Source organism: Marmota monax, unplaced genomic scaffold, assembly GCF_021218885.2.
Source record: "Marmota monax isolate L192 unplaced genomic scaffold, Marmota_monax_Labrador192_F-V1.1 WCK01_AAM20220418_F8-fsc00028, whole genome shotgun sequence".
In the NCBI taxonomy this organism is placed as follows: Eukaryota; Metazoa; Chordata; class Mammalia; order Rodentia; family Sciuridae; genus Marmota; species Marmota monax.
In genome coordinates, this window is record NW_026694779.1 from 1,629,501 (window position 1) to 1,645,269 (window position 15,769).

The 15,769-nt window shown below is 44.4% G+C and overlaps 2 protein-coding genes across 2 annotated transcripts in view; one reads left to right on the plus strand and one right to left on the minus strand.

Moving 5' to 3' along the window:
• The window catches only part of Syn2 (synapsin II), a 147,924-nt gene that overhangs the window by 24,918 nt on the left and 107,237 nt on the right, over positions 1–15,769 (minus strand). The window contains exons 5-7 of the mRNA XM_046425682.2: positions 12,566–12,655; positions 2,042–2,104; positions 1,687–1,829 (exon numbers count right to left, since the gene is read on the minus strand). Coding sequence (XP_046281638.1) covers positions 1,687–1,829; positions 2,042–2,104; positions 12,566–12,655 — 296 coding nt within the window. The remainder of the gene's footprint in view (positions 1–1,686; positions 1,830–2,041; positions 2,105–12,565; positions 12,656–15,769) is intronic.
• Positions 4,309–10,320, plus strand: Timp4 (TIMP metallopeptidase inhibitor 4). The gene is given in 5 exon segments (XM_058572943.1): positions 4,309–4,505; positions 5,598–5,695; positions 6,158–6,272; positions 9,356–9,480; positions 10,120–10,320. Coding segments are annotated over 5 exon segments (696 nt in total). The 5' UTR covers positions 4,309–4,348.

Consider the following 15,769-nt stretch of genomic DNA (forward strand, 5'->3'; position numbering starts at 1 on the left):
GATATAGTTAATGGGAAAGGGAATGGCCTAGGGGACAGAAAAGTCCTCTTACACCATGGACAGAGCCCTCCGTGTGCTATCCTCACCATGCAGTACTATTTGGAGAGTAGTTGTGCCAGTTCCCATAAATGTCCTCCCCAGAGATCTGACTTCAGGCATTGAGAAATATTTATATGGAGGGGGCGACAACAACCATCTACTTGGACAGTACTGGCTGCTTTCTATAGTGCCTCTTCTCCAAACCCCCCATAATAGCCTCACTTCGAACTCCCTGTTCTGAGTAGGCTGGAGTTCTTGCTCTGCTTTATAGACAAGAAGATTCAGACTCAGAAAGGCTGGATGACTTGTCCAAGACTGCATATTCAGTCACAGCAGATGGGAGATAAAAATCCAGGAAACTTGATTCCCTGTGTGATGTGCTTTTCCCTGCCACCACTACCAAGTTCAGAAAAAAGCAAATAAATAAATAGCTGAGTAGCTGGCAAAACCTGAGTAGAAACTCAGAGACAAGAAAATCACAATAAATGTAACTGTCTTCCTAAGCTTATGGTTTACTAAGGTGTCCCTGTAAGCAACCTCCTCAAGACAGGGACAGAGAGACACTCACTTTCAAGTTCCCAGCATAGAGCCATGACACATAACAGGGTCTTGGAAACTCTGAGTAAATAATAATATATCTCTTATATTTTTATTATATTTTAAAGTTTGCAAAATTCTGTAAGACTTTACATCTCAGTTTACAATGGGACATACGACATAGATCCTTAAGGGGCCCCCTAAAGTATGGGAGCAGACGTGATACCGAGAGGCCACTCAGTGACAGCTCATCTGTGGACTTGCAGGTCATGTGACCTCTGTTATGGCCTACTGAGATTGGAGGCCGAACCAGCACCTTCTTTTCACTAAACATGGATGTTTTTCGTTTTGCAAAAACAAAGAAACAAAAGGAAATGCCATCTAAAGTTTCTCTGGCTTTCCACCCTCCATCGATTTGGGGGATTTTTCTTTTAATTCTAATGAGGGACATTTTTAACTTTTCATTCTTCCATATGGATAGAGTTTTGTGGGGAAGTCATCTACTCTTACAACCACTAGACTTAGGGCTGGATATTTGCATTTGGAGTTTAACTTTACCCATTTTTTGGTAGTCTGTTGAAGCACAGGATTCCTTTCAATGTTTAAAACATATAAAACATGCAAGTGCATGAAGTATATAAGATCACAAAGATACCCAGTTAGAGTTATTAAAAATATTTTAAAAACACATTTTGATTAGTCAAAGATGTGTTTCTTTAAATAATGTGATACAGAGGCAGGTCTAATAACTATCATGAGCTTTACATAGGGATGACAGTAACTGGTACTCAGGTCTGTCACAACTGTAGTGTGATACACGAGAATCATGATCACCTTTGGTGATAAAGTCCTATGTACTGCTACTACTATTGCCTGTAGTTTTTTGTTTATATCTGAAGAGAGCTAGTGAAATTAATACTAATTTTATTTCTCATCTCAGTTTACAGACCCCCTCTCCCTTGACTTCAAAAGATCCCAGGTTAGGAGTTCCAGACCTAAGTGGCATGCTCTCCCTGTAACCTGCCTTATGGGCCTGGTGAGGTTCGACTGAGAGCTGGTGGCTGAGATGAACAAAGAGCATCTGCTGGGACGCTACACCTCCCCACTTACATGTAAGCCTTGTAATTGCCGCCAATCTTCTGGACTCGGATGTCATACTTGGCGTCAATGAAGGGCTCTGCTGTGGCGTAGGTCTGAGTGAGGGCCACCACACTAGCAATGTCCTGGAAGTCGTAGTGGTTTTCCACTTTGACCTAATGTCCAGAGGAAGAAAGGGAGATCTTAGTCAAAAGGCCCTGAAGCCTTCAAACCCATCTGAAAACTGACCTTCTTTATTCCCCCCACAGTATGAGGGATTGAAGCTAGGGCCTCATGCATGCTAGGCAAGTGCTCTACTGAGCTACCTCTCCAGCAAAAATGCCCCTCTGGGCCCAACTCCACACCACTGCAGCCCCCCCTGCCTTACCTTGCCCATACCGGAGTGAGCATGGCCAATCTTCACCACCACGGGGAATGTGGGCAGTGTCAGCTGAAGGCAGAGAAGAAAGGAACAAACTGGTCAGGTGTGCCTCTCTCTGTGGAATCCCACACGTTTTTCTTAGGAACACCCTTTGGAGGATCCTTAAAGAACCAGACCAACCTATTTGCTTTACAAATTAAGAAACTGGACTCATAGAATGACAGTGACTTTCCCAAGGTCACACAGCGTGTTAGAGGAAGAACTGTTCCAAACCTTGTTCTTTCTCTCTGTATCTTGCTGCTTCAATCTTCTCTGTTAGACAAACACTGGGCAGGATTGGCTCTCAGCTAAAGATTTATGTAAATTACGTCTTAATTAACCCAAAGCTTTTTTTGAATGCATATTTATTATCATCATTTATCTCTTAGTACCTACCCCTTCAAAAATACTGACCCAGCTGTACTCTTCTTCATTCAGAGTCTTTGCTGCTCATCAACAGCACAAACTAAACCCCAAACATGGCTTAATATGCTAAGGCCTATTTCTGCCCAGCTTGGAGTTTGGAAGAGAGCTCATGTAAGAATTCAATATGTTTACCCTTGGAAAGGGATCCTTATGAAAATGAATGCATTCTTGAAGTAGCCTTATTTTAACAGAGGAGCAATAAAAACTTAAAAGAAAGAATTATCCTCCAAAGACAGGATTTCGAGCTGTTAAAAAAAAAAAAGAAAGCCAAATGAAAAGAAATAATGTGGTAGAGTATACAGAGCACTAGAATACACATAAAGATACTTGTTTTCTAGTGCTTTCTGCCACTAACTTTCTATAGATCAATTTGTATCACTGAGTCTCAGCCTTCACACCTGTCAAATGAATGATTGGACTGGATGCTTCTGAGATTCCTACAAATAATACATTTAGCTCTTATCTTGGTCTAGACATGGTATGAAGAACCAACCTGGACACCAGCTTGGACCTATCCTGTCAGTCTCTCTCCTTTCAAATGTCACCAATACCATCCAAGTGAAAAGATGTCCCCTGAAGAAGATAATGGCAACCCTGATGAAAAAGTCAGATTCCCATGGAATCTTGGTGTGAGGAGATACTGGGAGAATGTGACCTGAGGATTTCAGCATTCCTGGCTGAAGCCAGTGGAGGCTGGGGGAAAGGGCTTCAAAGGGCTTCAGAAAACATGTACTTCAGGGCTGGGGGTGTAGCCCAGTGGGACAGTGCTTGCCTAGCTTGTGCAAGGCTCCTTGATCCCCAGCACTGAAGAAGAAGGAGAAGGAGAAGAAGAAGATCATGCAAGCCTATATTATGGAGAAAAAACTGAGGTTCTGCAAAGTAAAGGTGACAAAGCTACCTAATGACAGAATCAGAACTCGACCTTCTACTTTCTATAGTTATAATTCAATGGTTCTTCTATTTCCAGCCTTGGACAGTGGCTTGGGTCACAACGAGCCCGAGCCCCTTACTTCTTTGGCCCCCAAGCTTCCCCACGTAGTCTCCAGTGGCTACAACGTGCAATAACAATCAGAATCACCCAGGAACTGGAAACAGGGCTTTGAGGTCCAAACTTTGTCCTAAGTGATGGGACACCTGAGAGAACGGTCCCTTGCTATCTGCAGAGTCTAAGGCTCCTGCTTAGAGAAAGGGTTTCTAAGCACAGGCTGCTTTCTCTGACATCTCTCCCCACCCCCCAGCTGACAGAGCCAAGACACACACACACACCCCAACTTTCTCTGTCCCTTCCCTTACTGTTTGCTGTTGCTTTGGAGCCTCATAAATAGGGCATTGAAAACACTTCCCGCAGCTGAAAGGAGCCCTGAGTAGCTTGTCTCATTCCCAGTATGCCGCTCAGCAAGGGTCCGTCCTTCTCCATCACTGTGTGTTTTGCCTGTTGTTGTGTTTCTGTCTGCCTCTCTCGACCTCTGCCTGTCTCCTCCTCTCTGAGCCTCTCCTCACTGTCCCTTCGGCCTGAATCACAGCCCCTGGTCTTTCTGCCCTGGGGCGTTCGTCTTGGTTGCTCTTCTCTTTTTGCCCCTGACAGCATCCCTCTCCCAGTGTCTGCCCTCTACTTCCAGAGGCTTAGCTCCTCAGGATCCCCACTAACTCTCACTGAGATGGTTAGTTGGAGGGTCTCGGGTCCTGCCACCACAGGTGGCCTCAAGCCAAAGGAAGGCGGAGCCCATTAGGGCGGGATTGGTTCTATGGTCATCTCATAGAGCCGAGGTGGGGGGGGGGTGGAGGGCCGGGCGCGTTCTAAGGCGCCTTGGACCGACTGTTTTGGTCCGACAGACCCCACAGGCTCTGATGGGGCTCTGCGGTGTCGTGCTCTGGAGCCTCTCAGTCGCGACGAGCAGGGCGCTGGTGCTGGGACTGCTGGCTTTGCTGTGGCCCCCGGGGCGGGGCGAGGCGTGCAGCTGCCTCCCAACGCACCCGCAGCAGCATTTCTGCCGCTAGGCGGTTGGTGAGTCCGGCCCAGGCGGTCCACAGCAGGGGCAGTGGCGGTGGGGACTGGCTCTGGGCTGAGCGGTAGACCAGGAGTCTGAGGAAAGGGGAGGAGCTCAACCCCCCCCTCCACCGTTGCCTCCTGCTGAGGCTGATGGGTTGAAAGGGCTGGCACCAGAGCAACCTTGCAAGCACAGAGTCTGATTTGTAAGAAAATAGATTGTCCCGACCTCTATAGCGACGCCCCTCATCCTGACCATACTGCAACCTGGGAGTATCATTAACTGGAGTGTCACCAGAGTGATCCAGCTGGGTTGGGGGTGGGGCCTGTCTCTGTCCAAGCCCATAACTGAGGTTGCCACAGGGTCCCCATCCCAACTCTGATCTTTTGCCCTTTCTCTCCTCTCTATCTGGATGCCCTTTCCCCATACACCCTCGCATTCCTGGCCAACTCCAATTCATCCTTCAAGGGCTAACTCAGGTCCCTTCTTTGGAGGCTTCCTTGCTCCCTGGCTACCACTGTGTCTCTACCAAGTTTGCGCTTCTACTATTCAGTATTATTGGTTTTTATAGGCACATCCTCTGATAGACCAAAAGTTCTGCAGGATGAGGACTCTGTTGCAATCACATCTGTGGGACTTGTGCCCAGTACAAGACCAAGAGGAGACTTTCATAAACAGTTTTTTTGATTAACGCCCAAATGGCAAGAGATGGGTTTTCTCAGCAGGGTCAGAATATTTATGGATTCAATAAACATTTACTAATATCAACTCTGGGAGAGCTTTGAGGCTCTGAGCTATTTCAACAGATGAGCCTCACAGGAATCCTTCAAGGGGCTCCTTCCTGCTCAACCACTCTGACTCCTCCCCTTTGCCCACAGTTCCCAGAGTTGCAGGAACTAGAGCTCTCCAAATTAACAGGTTGCCCAAAAAGCACAGAGGCTGAGGACCTAAGAATCGCAAAGAGTTTGAACTTGCAGTGACTGCAAATCTCTATCACACCACTCAAAACCCAACACCTGAAATTCTCCAGGGTCCCCAGATCATCCAGATCCCAAATAGATTGCTCCAAGTACTAATGGTTTTTTTCCCTCTTTCTTCTCCCTGTGCAGTGATTCGGGCCAAAGTCACCAGTGAGAAGATAGTGACTGCTAATAAAGACCCTTCTAACCCTAACAAATTGCTCCGGTATGAACTCAAACGGATGAAGGTACATGGGGGCAGGACAGGGCATTTACCCTCATTAGGCTGGTAGAGGGAAATGGGGTCTGTGTTTTGGGAGGGTAGGTTTCAGACAATCTGGTTCAGTGAACTTTTTGTAGACATGGTGAAGTGGGAACTGGTTGGAATGTTGGGGGCAGGGACCACAAAACCCAAGGGCAGTGCAGTGTGGGGGCCTCAGTGGGTCCCACAGCTGCCATTGAGGTACCTTTCCTTCCACTGGAATAAATTTAGATTTAAAAAAAAATTTTTTTTTAAGACAAAGACAACCCAGTAGGAGTCTGTGGACTCTGAATGCACCAATTCTGAAACTAGACTTTCACTTTATTTTTGAGACTGAGAAAAGAGAAGTTTTTGCCTGTTAATATACAAATTATACTCACTGACCAAATACTGTGTTTTGGGGTTTGTTTTCGAGTTTTTTTTTTTTTTTTTTGCAATTGTCTTTCAGATGTTTAAAGGGGCTGAGAAAGTCAAGGAGGTTCGCTATGTCTACACCTCTGTGAACACTTCTCTCTGTGGAACTAGAATAGCAGTCAACAGTAAGAGGCAATACTTTATAACTGGTAAGTCAAAGACTAGCGACTGGTGGGGATGAAGTTTGTCCCAAGGAGGTCCTGAGGCAGGAGCCAGGGCCTTCCTGGGGCAGCAAGCCAGCCAGGTGGCATTTTATTACACATAAAAATAGTTGTGATAGTGACAGCCTGTTAGTTGGGGGGAGTCTTGGTGACCTCTCATTAAGGCAAGAGTTTTCCTTAGAATGATCTTGGCCACTGCTTCCCAGTTTTAAGGAAAGGGTGCTCTCCCAGGCTCGGGCAGTAAGCTCCATTTTGAAACAGTTTTAATTAGCATAAGATTTTTGGCATTTTGACCCAAATCTGTCCCCTGAAACTGCTCCTTATGGGTTATCCCTGCCTTTTGCATGGACCCTAATAAGAGCCTTGAGTCTAACACAGTTCTGTTCCATGAAGTTGGGCACAGGCAAGCCTCCATTCTGAAATGATTTGGATGGAACAGTTAAAGAACTGTATAAGAATATGACTTCATAAACTAATAAATACAACACTAAGTTATTTTGGAGTTTAAGGAAAGGAGGTATTTGTGTGACTGGGAACAATCAAGGAAGCTTTGCGGTATAAGTGAGATCTAAACTGGCCTCTTTCAAAAGATGAAAAATGGCTGGTCCCAGTGACTTTGGAGGCTGAGGCAGGAGGACTGCAAGTTCAAGGCCAGCTTTAGTAACTGAGATTCTGTCTCAAAAATTTAAAAAAAGGTGGTTTGTAGCTTAGTGGTAGAGTGCTTCTGGATTCAGTCCCCAGTACTTCCCCTCACCAACAAAATAAATAAATAAGGAAGGAAAAAAAAAGAAAGAAAAAGAAAAACTATCTAGGAAGAAAGCAAGGAAAATGAAGAGCATAGCAGGTGGAGAGAACAGGCAGAATTCTACCTTCCATTTATCCATTCAACAACAAAAGACCACCTACAACACACTGCCAGGCCTTGGACAGGAGAATGGAAATTCAAAAAACAAGTCATAGACTTCAAAGAGTTCGGACATGGCTCTTGAGGAGTGACAGGCATTGGAGGCCACACTGATAGAGGTTAGCTCTAAGGATGTGGAATTGTGCTGAGCAGGGAGCTCCTGGATGGGAGACATGGCATGCTGCTGAGCCCTCTGGTTTCCAGCAGACCTACCCTCTGTGTCTAGCCATTTGTTAGACTCTTAGGTACAAGCTCTCTGCCCTCAAGGTCAAGTATAATTGAGGGTTGGGATAAACAACAAAACATAAGTCCATGGAAAAGTCATCAGTGACACCTGTACCCTTCTGAGAAAGTCAGAAACTCTTTTTTGCCAGATTATGAAAGCCCTTTGAGACCAGAACACTGCTGACCTTTCTAGCTTGGTCTTCTGCTATCTGTCATAATAGTTCTTTGACCCTTCTTCTCCCAGAGCTGAAATAAACTATTTGGAGCTGCAGAAGGTGTGCCAATGGGATGTCATTCTGCCTTGGTGTAGGACAGTCCCAATGTTCAGAAGACCTCCACTTATTTGACAGATGAAGTCCTCCCCATCCCTTCTAAGCACGCACAACCTTCCCTCCTCGGAGACACTTTTTTTTCACTCTACCTGTTCCTTACCTGGAGATAATTGGACCTCCTTTGCTCTTATACTACATCTTCTATGTAGTCATACCATAAGGTCATTTTTGCCTACTTATCAGTCACATTTGAAGTTTCTTGGAGGCAGAGATCTTGTCCTATTTATTTTTGTATTCCTGGTACTGGGTTCTAGCTGCTGTGATTTGTGAGCAAATGACTGAGCAACGGAAGTTCTAGAAGATGTGAAGGCCTGCATGGTCACAAGGACAAGGTATTACTAAAAAGGATCTTTGAAAGATGGGAAGGAGCTTGGTAGGAAAGAAGAGGAACTTTCTAATGTGCAAAGACTCACCAGGGGACAGAAGACTGGCCTAGATATTGGGAAAGACTGGAAAGGGGAAGGGATCCTATTATTTATTGAACATTTTCTGTGAGTCTTCAACTGTATGGGGAATTCTACAGACATTCTCATTTAATATTGACCAAACTTTATTATTATTATCTTCCAGTTGAAAGATTTCGTGACTTTCTTTAAGGTTATACAGCAAGTAATTGAAAAGAAGAGGGTCCCGCATAGAGTCTCACTTTTTTGGGGGGGGGATCAAAACCAAGACATTACACATGCTAGGAAAGCACTTAACTTCAGCTACACCCCCCAGAGCTCCTGAAGTCTGATTTTAAAGCCCACCTTCTCTCTGTACCTACTAGAGAAAAATGTCTTTACCAGACCCCACAATTCTACCTTGCACAAGCATAATATGTTGTTAATCTCCTGCTATAAAAATTATAGGTTTTTTTCCAGTTCCTCCATTGAGCCCCATATTGTCACTGCTATCAAAAAGCCACTGGACCCTGCCCACTGAGGCATATTTTTAACCAGCACAGAGGCCCCTGAGTTATTTTGTTGGAAGATTCAATAAGATGCAGAAGCTCAAGAAGCAGAGGTTAACAGATAAAATTTACATCAGGTTTCTTAATTAAAACAAAGATCTGTATCAACCTTTGGTCTAATTTTGGTAATTCACAGTTAAACACTGAAAATTAAAAATCAATACATTTTATTGCTTACAATCTCTATATCTAAATTTAAAACATTGCTATTTGTAACTAGAAATTGTGTTTCCTTCATTCTTTCAACTGAATATGCCTTAAAATAAAATTCTGATTTTTTTCCATTGGGTAAAAAAAAAAGCCATTGGAGATTGTGGTGTAGCTCAGTGGCAAAGCATATGCAAGGCCTGGGTTTAATTGCCAGTAATAAATAGATAAATAAATTAATAGGGGCTGGGGTTGTGGCTCAGCAGTAGAGAGCTTGCCTAGCATGTGCAAGGACCTGGGTTAGATCCTTAACACCACATAAAAATAAATAAACAAAATAAAGGTATCGTGTAGAACTAAAAAAATAAATATTTTTAAAATAAGCAAACAAATCAACCAACCAACCACTGGAGCTTTGGCTCGTCACTGACTATAATTCTGGGTTCTTGAAGGACCCAGGGCTCTAGGAGCACAGTTCTGATGTTATATTCTCTTCTATCTCCCCATGAAGGTAATGTTCTCAATGATGGAAAAATCTTCATTAATATGTGTAACTATATCCAGCCTTGGGAAAACGTGTCCATGGCGCAGAGACAGAGTCTGAATCACCACTACCTTTTCAACTGTGACTGTGAAGTGAGGGGGGTCCATTTCTAAGACGATCTGGGGTGGGTGAGGGTCTTAAGCCTTGTAGACTCACCCTTCAGGATTCTTTCCTTCATGTATTTATTTATTTATTTATTTATCAATCATATTCTACTTGAAATATGGCATGGATCAGACACTGCATGAAGTTGGCGGTGAAAAAGCAAGAAAGAGTCCATAGTCCCTGACCTCAAAGAACTTAACATTTTGGTTGGTAGAGTGGTCATCATATAAAGCAGAATGAGATGACTTTACCACAGCCATTATTTAGAGAGAGCCTACTTTTTGCTGGACCCTATAGTAGTCAATTTATTTTAAATATTTAATTTGGTCTCCGTAACACATTTGTAAAGAAATAAGACTTCCATTTTAAGGTAAAGAAATTAAAGCTCTGGGAAGTGAAGTACTTGCTCAAGGTCAGTGGTAGATTCCAGAAATATTAGAGAGGTAACACTTACACAAGGAGCATGGAGCAGGAGAACTCAGGGGAATAGTGGGGACGAGGAAAGGCTTCATAAAACACAGGTGGGGTGCAGTCGAAAAGGGCTGGGAGGATATGTTGGGGTCTGACAGCAGCAACAGAAGAGGAAGGGCCTCTTCCTCACTCTGATGTTGTGGTTATGACTCTAGGTTACCATCTGCTACTCACCGACCTGTAACAAATCGATGCGCAATCAGTGTCTCTGGACAGACTGGCTGTTGGAACGGAAGCTCTATGGGAACCAGGCCCACCATTTTTTCTGCAAGAAGAATGAGGATGGCACCTGCAAATGGCAGCTGGTACAACACCACCCCAATAGGGAGGAGTTTGTTGACGTCATCGAGCCTTAGTAAAGACCAGTGACCACCACAGCCTTTCGAGAGACCTGAAGACCAATCCTTCACTGGAACTCTGTTACCATCTACCCTGTTGCTGCCAGCCAATGGGAAGTGCCAAGTGGAAGGCCTTACCAACATCATGGCAGGGATGGGGAACATTACTCTTGTGTCTAAGAGCCTAGTCCATAACCTGGGAAGGTAGCATGACTTTTTTTGTCCTGACCTCATTCCTTCTCTCCTTCCTCCCAACCCCTACCCGCAATAGTTTAATCTATTATTGAAAGTTTTGATCTGGTTTAGTTTATTTTCCAAGACCAAGACTAATTCCTTTTCTCCCCAGGAAAATAAGTGTTGTTTACCTTAAATTATCTGATGGGGAGAAACGGTGAATGTTACACCTATGAAATGGTGCAGCCCTGTGATGTATAACAACAGAAGATGGGTTGACCACAGTGGTAATGAAATGAACAACACTATGGCTATGTGTCCTCTACTCCTACTAACTCCATTCATCCTAATCCTCTCATGTACTCTCATCTACTTAGGGGACCCAAAATCACTCTGTGTGAGAGCTAAACAGCCTCACCTTCCTCTCTGTGCGGCAATCCCCTTGACACCATTCCTGGCAGAAGATCCTAGCACACCTCTGGATAGGAGGAGACTTGCTGTCTAGGAATGAATACTTTCCCTCCAGGTTAACTATTCCTGGTTCCCTCAGCTGATGTCCAGAGGCTGTCCCTTCTGCCTCTTTAAGGTTACTAATGTCTTCATTCTTACTTCAGGACTTTAAAATTTTTTTTTTAATTTTTCTTAGTTGTAGATGGACTTTTATTTTATTCATTTATCTTTATGTAGTACTAAGGTTTGAACCCAGTGCCTTTTTTTCTTTTTTTTAAGCCAAAAGGCCTTTCTCTTGCAGAGTGGAAATTACCCCTTGATCAGCTTTTGAAATCCTGAGAGATGACCTCCTAGGTGCATATTTCAGGATAAGAGGATAGGAGAGAAATATCACAAGGACCCTGGGGAAAAGAGGAGGAATACATCCTGCACTTAATGTAATTTTCTTCCCCATTGGTCAGCCCTGCTAGATGTTATAGCAGGAAAAAATTGCTTTGATCCTCAGAGACTTCCTTCATTGCCTGCCTCCTCATTGTGTCCTAGACTACCTGAGATTTCCAGCCTTGGCCCCTCAGGGTTCCTCAGGCCTTCTGCAAACCTTCCTGGCTTGCCTTAAATGGGAAAATCCTCATATTAACCTCTAGGATTTATTTAGGGCAAGGGTTTAAAATTCCAGAGCCTCTCCCTGAGGAAGTTCTGGTGAAGATGATGTTGGACATAGTTCTTTTCAAGGTCCGAGCTCCTCTCCCTCCAGCCCCAAATCTCCCATATGTGTGGTCTGCTGGGTAAGCAGGGATATGTACAATGTTCTAGGAGAAGGCTCAGGATTCATAGAAATGCTGCAAATGGCGATTCCTTTTGGGGGAAGGAATAGGAGGGTGAACAACATGGTCTTTGTCCCAGAGCACAATACTTGCAAGGCTTTGGCAGCTAGTTTCCACTGGTGGGTTAAGCAGGATCACATCTGATCACACCAGCCTTGGGCAGAGGGTGTGGACAGTAAGGAAGATGGGAGCTTGGGCTCCAGGCTCTGCTGGAGGAAAAACCTTAGTCACAGCCTTCTATGGACAAAACATCCCATCTCGCTGATTTTTCTGACCTCCTAGGTTGGACTCAGAAAAAGCACAGGGTTAGCCCAGCTTTATCCCAATTGGAGGAAGCCAAGGGAATGGAAGTCTGGTGAATAATACAAGAGCAACAGCTTATATCTAAGGAGAGCTTCACGCTTTATCAGAAAGCTATTACTACGAGACTCTTTGTACCTATCGTGTTAGACATCCAGGTCAGGGATAGTTTTGCCCCCCTGGGTGGTTGGAAAACTGACACAAGAGTGAGGAAATGTAACTTGCAGAGATACCTGGCAGAGCCAGAGATACAACTCCAAGTAGTGAGATCTTCTGATTGTTGGTCCACAGGTTCGTTACTCCCTTAGATTTATTAAACTGCCCTTGTTGCTGTTATTTCCTGTCTCCAGAATTTAAAAACAAGAGGTTGTTGGCCAAAATCCAGTTACTATAGCTCCACAAAGTGACTTGATAGTTCCATTCCAGTGGAATCTTTGGGGTTGAGATGGTGAGATCCATGTGGTTAATTAAGCTCAGAGGGCAAACAGCAGACTCAGTCCCTACTTAGCACCTACCATCTCTTTGTGGTTGGGGTAGTATGTTTGCTCAATGAGTGGGAACTTGTCTCCTCCAAGTGTCTTGTAGATGGCCACCATCTGGGCAAACTGCAAAAGAGAAGAAAACATTTCAGCTTACTTAGGACAACTTCTGGAACAGGGGGACAAAGCATCAATCCATGAAACAAATACTGAGCACTTTCTCTACTGAAGGCTTTGTGCTAAGCACATTGAAGACATAAGTGAACATCTAATTTCTGTTCTCAAGGAACATACGCTTTAGTTGGGGAAGGGAAAGAGAGAGAGAGAGAGCACAAGCACTTTCATTGAGCACTTATTCAGTTTTAATGGTATTTCATTTAATCCATATCAAACTGATGAAGTAGGTGTCTTATCTTTATTTTATGTGCACAACACAGAGGGGGTAAGAAACTGAACTAAAATCCCAGGACTGAAAAGAGGTGATTCTAGGATTGAATCTTGGGTCTCTTAACTGAAAATACCTGCTTATCTGACCAATAGACCAGGAAAAAGCTAGAGAGGTTATAGGGCCAATTCTTAGAAGTTCAAGTGTCAGTCAAAAGAATGGAAGTTTTTTCATGGAGCTGTATGGAGTCCCCAGAATTTGGCAGAGAATGTCAAGAATAAAGCTATTCTTTAGAAAGATTTAGATGGTTATGATGTGTAGGATAGATCGGCCTAGTCTTTCTGGGACTGACTAACCCAAGGACTCAACTTGCTGGACCTTTCCCCTTTGAGAAATGGGATAGCTTCAAGGGGCAGAGGCAGAGTATATATATGGTGTCAGGGTTAAAGGGCTTTTGGCACCCAGTCAGCACCCCTCTCCCGTTTATAAATGAAGAAACTCAGGTGCAACAAGTCACTTGCCCAGTTGTTTAGTTGTTGAGCAGAGTTACAGCCAGGGCCCTTAATTACCAACCTCTAACTCTCCCAGTTCCTTCAAGTAATTGCCTATCAGGCTCTGCAGAGACCACGCTCTCCCCACAGGAGACCCAGGACTTTCCTGTCCAGCCAAGACCCCCATGTATGAGCAACAGGGCAAAGCTTCTCTCTAGCACTATGGGATTAGTTCATACTCCAAGCCACCAGTATCTAGAACAGCTAGAATGGAAAGTTGTCTGATCAAAATTAGCTTCTACTTATCAGAAAGAAAAGCTAGGACAATTTTTAAAAGCTCAGGTGATACTCTCTATAAGGAAGGGATGCTGGCCCACAAGCCAGGCAGAGGAAAAGGGGTTAGAGTAGCAAGAGCTCAGCCAGGTTATTAGAAAATTGGAGTCTTCTAGTTCTTGTTCTTCCTCCTAACTTGCTAGATATCTCTAGACAAGAGATTACTTCTCATTTTCTTCACATATAAAATGAGAGGGTTAAATTTGATCAGTTCCTCAAATTCTGTACCACATAGAATATCCCTTTATTAGATTTCCTCCCACACTCCACTAAATAACTGCAGTTTAAGTAATCATCTGTTGTGGCAGATGATTTTATGGGCAAAGATATTATTTTTGAAATGGTAGAAAATATTGGAATTCCTGGGCCACACCCTCTGGTGACACATAATTGGTGACTCCGGAGCTCTAAGGTCTCTAGGACTGAAAGCGAGATTCATAAACTCTCATTAAACAAGATTTTATTGCTGAAAAAGACTTCATGTTCTCCAGACCAGACCTCCTGCTTCACAAATGAGGTGAAGCAGGGGAAGGTGGAGGCTGTAATGGGGGCTTCCCTAGGGGAGGGCCCAGGACTCTTCCCTGTGCCAAGTGCAACCCTCCATTGTACCTGCTGCTCTCCTCTTTATTCTTCAGTTTGCACTGAATGTCAAGACTGTCTCCTCAGACCTATTTTCTTCTCTGATTCTCCCCACAATCTCATCTGCCTGCCCACATGGGCCCAGCTAGTCTCCTGCTCTGCCTGGACTCTTGAGGCTCTGCAGCGTCCCCAGGGAGCTGATGCCAGCTTTGCCTAACAACCTCTGTCCTGCTGCAGCCCACGCTCTGGCAAGGTACTAAGGCATGTGGGGCCCTATCTGCCCTGCATGTGGGGGAGTTACACAGATACCACACGGATGCCAGGAAGGCCTGCGGCAGACTCTCAGGGCCCTAGGACAGCCAAGACCAAAATGACAGCCAGTTCCCAGGCTCTAGCTGGGTCCCAGGGAGCTCACTCCACCCTCCTCACCTGATTTCCAGCAGTCCCTGTCTGCTCAAGCTACTAGGCTTGGCATCTAACCTCTGCCTCCCTGGAAACTTAGAGAAAGTCACAGGTACACGGTTACCAACTAAACAAATATAATATCTGATAAGGGCTATTTCCTCTATGCACAATAGAAGAGTGAATTTGGGAGCTGGGGTGCTATTGGCAATGAATAGGAAGAAATTCTCATTATAACCAATTACTCAATGAAGCAAGAAAGAATTCATGGAAGAAATGAGATTTCAAGATCCGTGTAAATAATATGTTATCCCTATCTCTCCTGGAACTTAAATGCTTTAACTTGACCTTGCTTTATCTGTCACTAAAGAACTCAGAAAGTGGGCTAAGGATGTGGTTCAATGGTAGAGTGCTTGCCTGGCATGTGTGAGGCCCTGGGTTCTATCAATAGCACTGGAGAGAAAAGAAAAGAAGAGAAACAAACCAGAAAGATTGACAGGAATTCTGATAAATTTAGAGCAATAAGGGGTGGTGGCATTCTTACTTTCTCTGGAATGCTTTCATTGAAAGCCTCATTTTTGCTTCTGAAAATCCAGTGGCCCGCCTTGACCAATTTCAGAGACAACAGATGTGTTCAGATGTGCAAGGCAGTGCCCTTTCCAACCCACTGGAGGCCTCTTCTGACATCCAGAGCAGCCACAGTAAGAAATTTAGAAATATGAGCCAAAGTCATCATCTCAAAGGGACCCTCCCCTTAGTCACCAAATTTGTCCACTTCCATTAACAGGCAGAGAACAATATGTAAAATGTCATTTGTGTAAGCTGCTTAGTCAAACTGAAGGGAAAACTTGGTGTGTGGCCAGGGAGCCCTGTTGTTCTCATGCAATGCCAAAGGCAATGTGCTGAGATTGTGAATGGGTGAGAGTGTGACCCCTCACCAGATCCCAGATCCCATGGGGGCAAAGCCCTAGGCACAGGCTCTCCCTGTTCATTCTCTGGCCTCTGCCACAGTTTAGGTAAAAAAAATAGGGAACTAGTTTCTTTATGAGG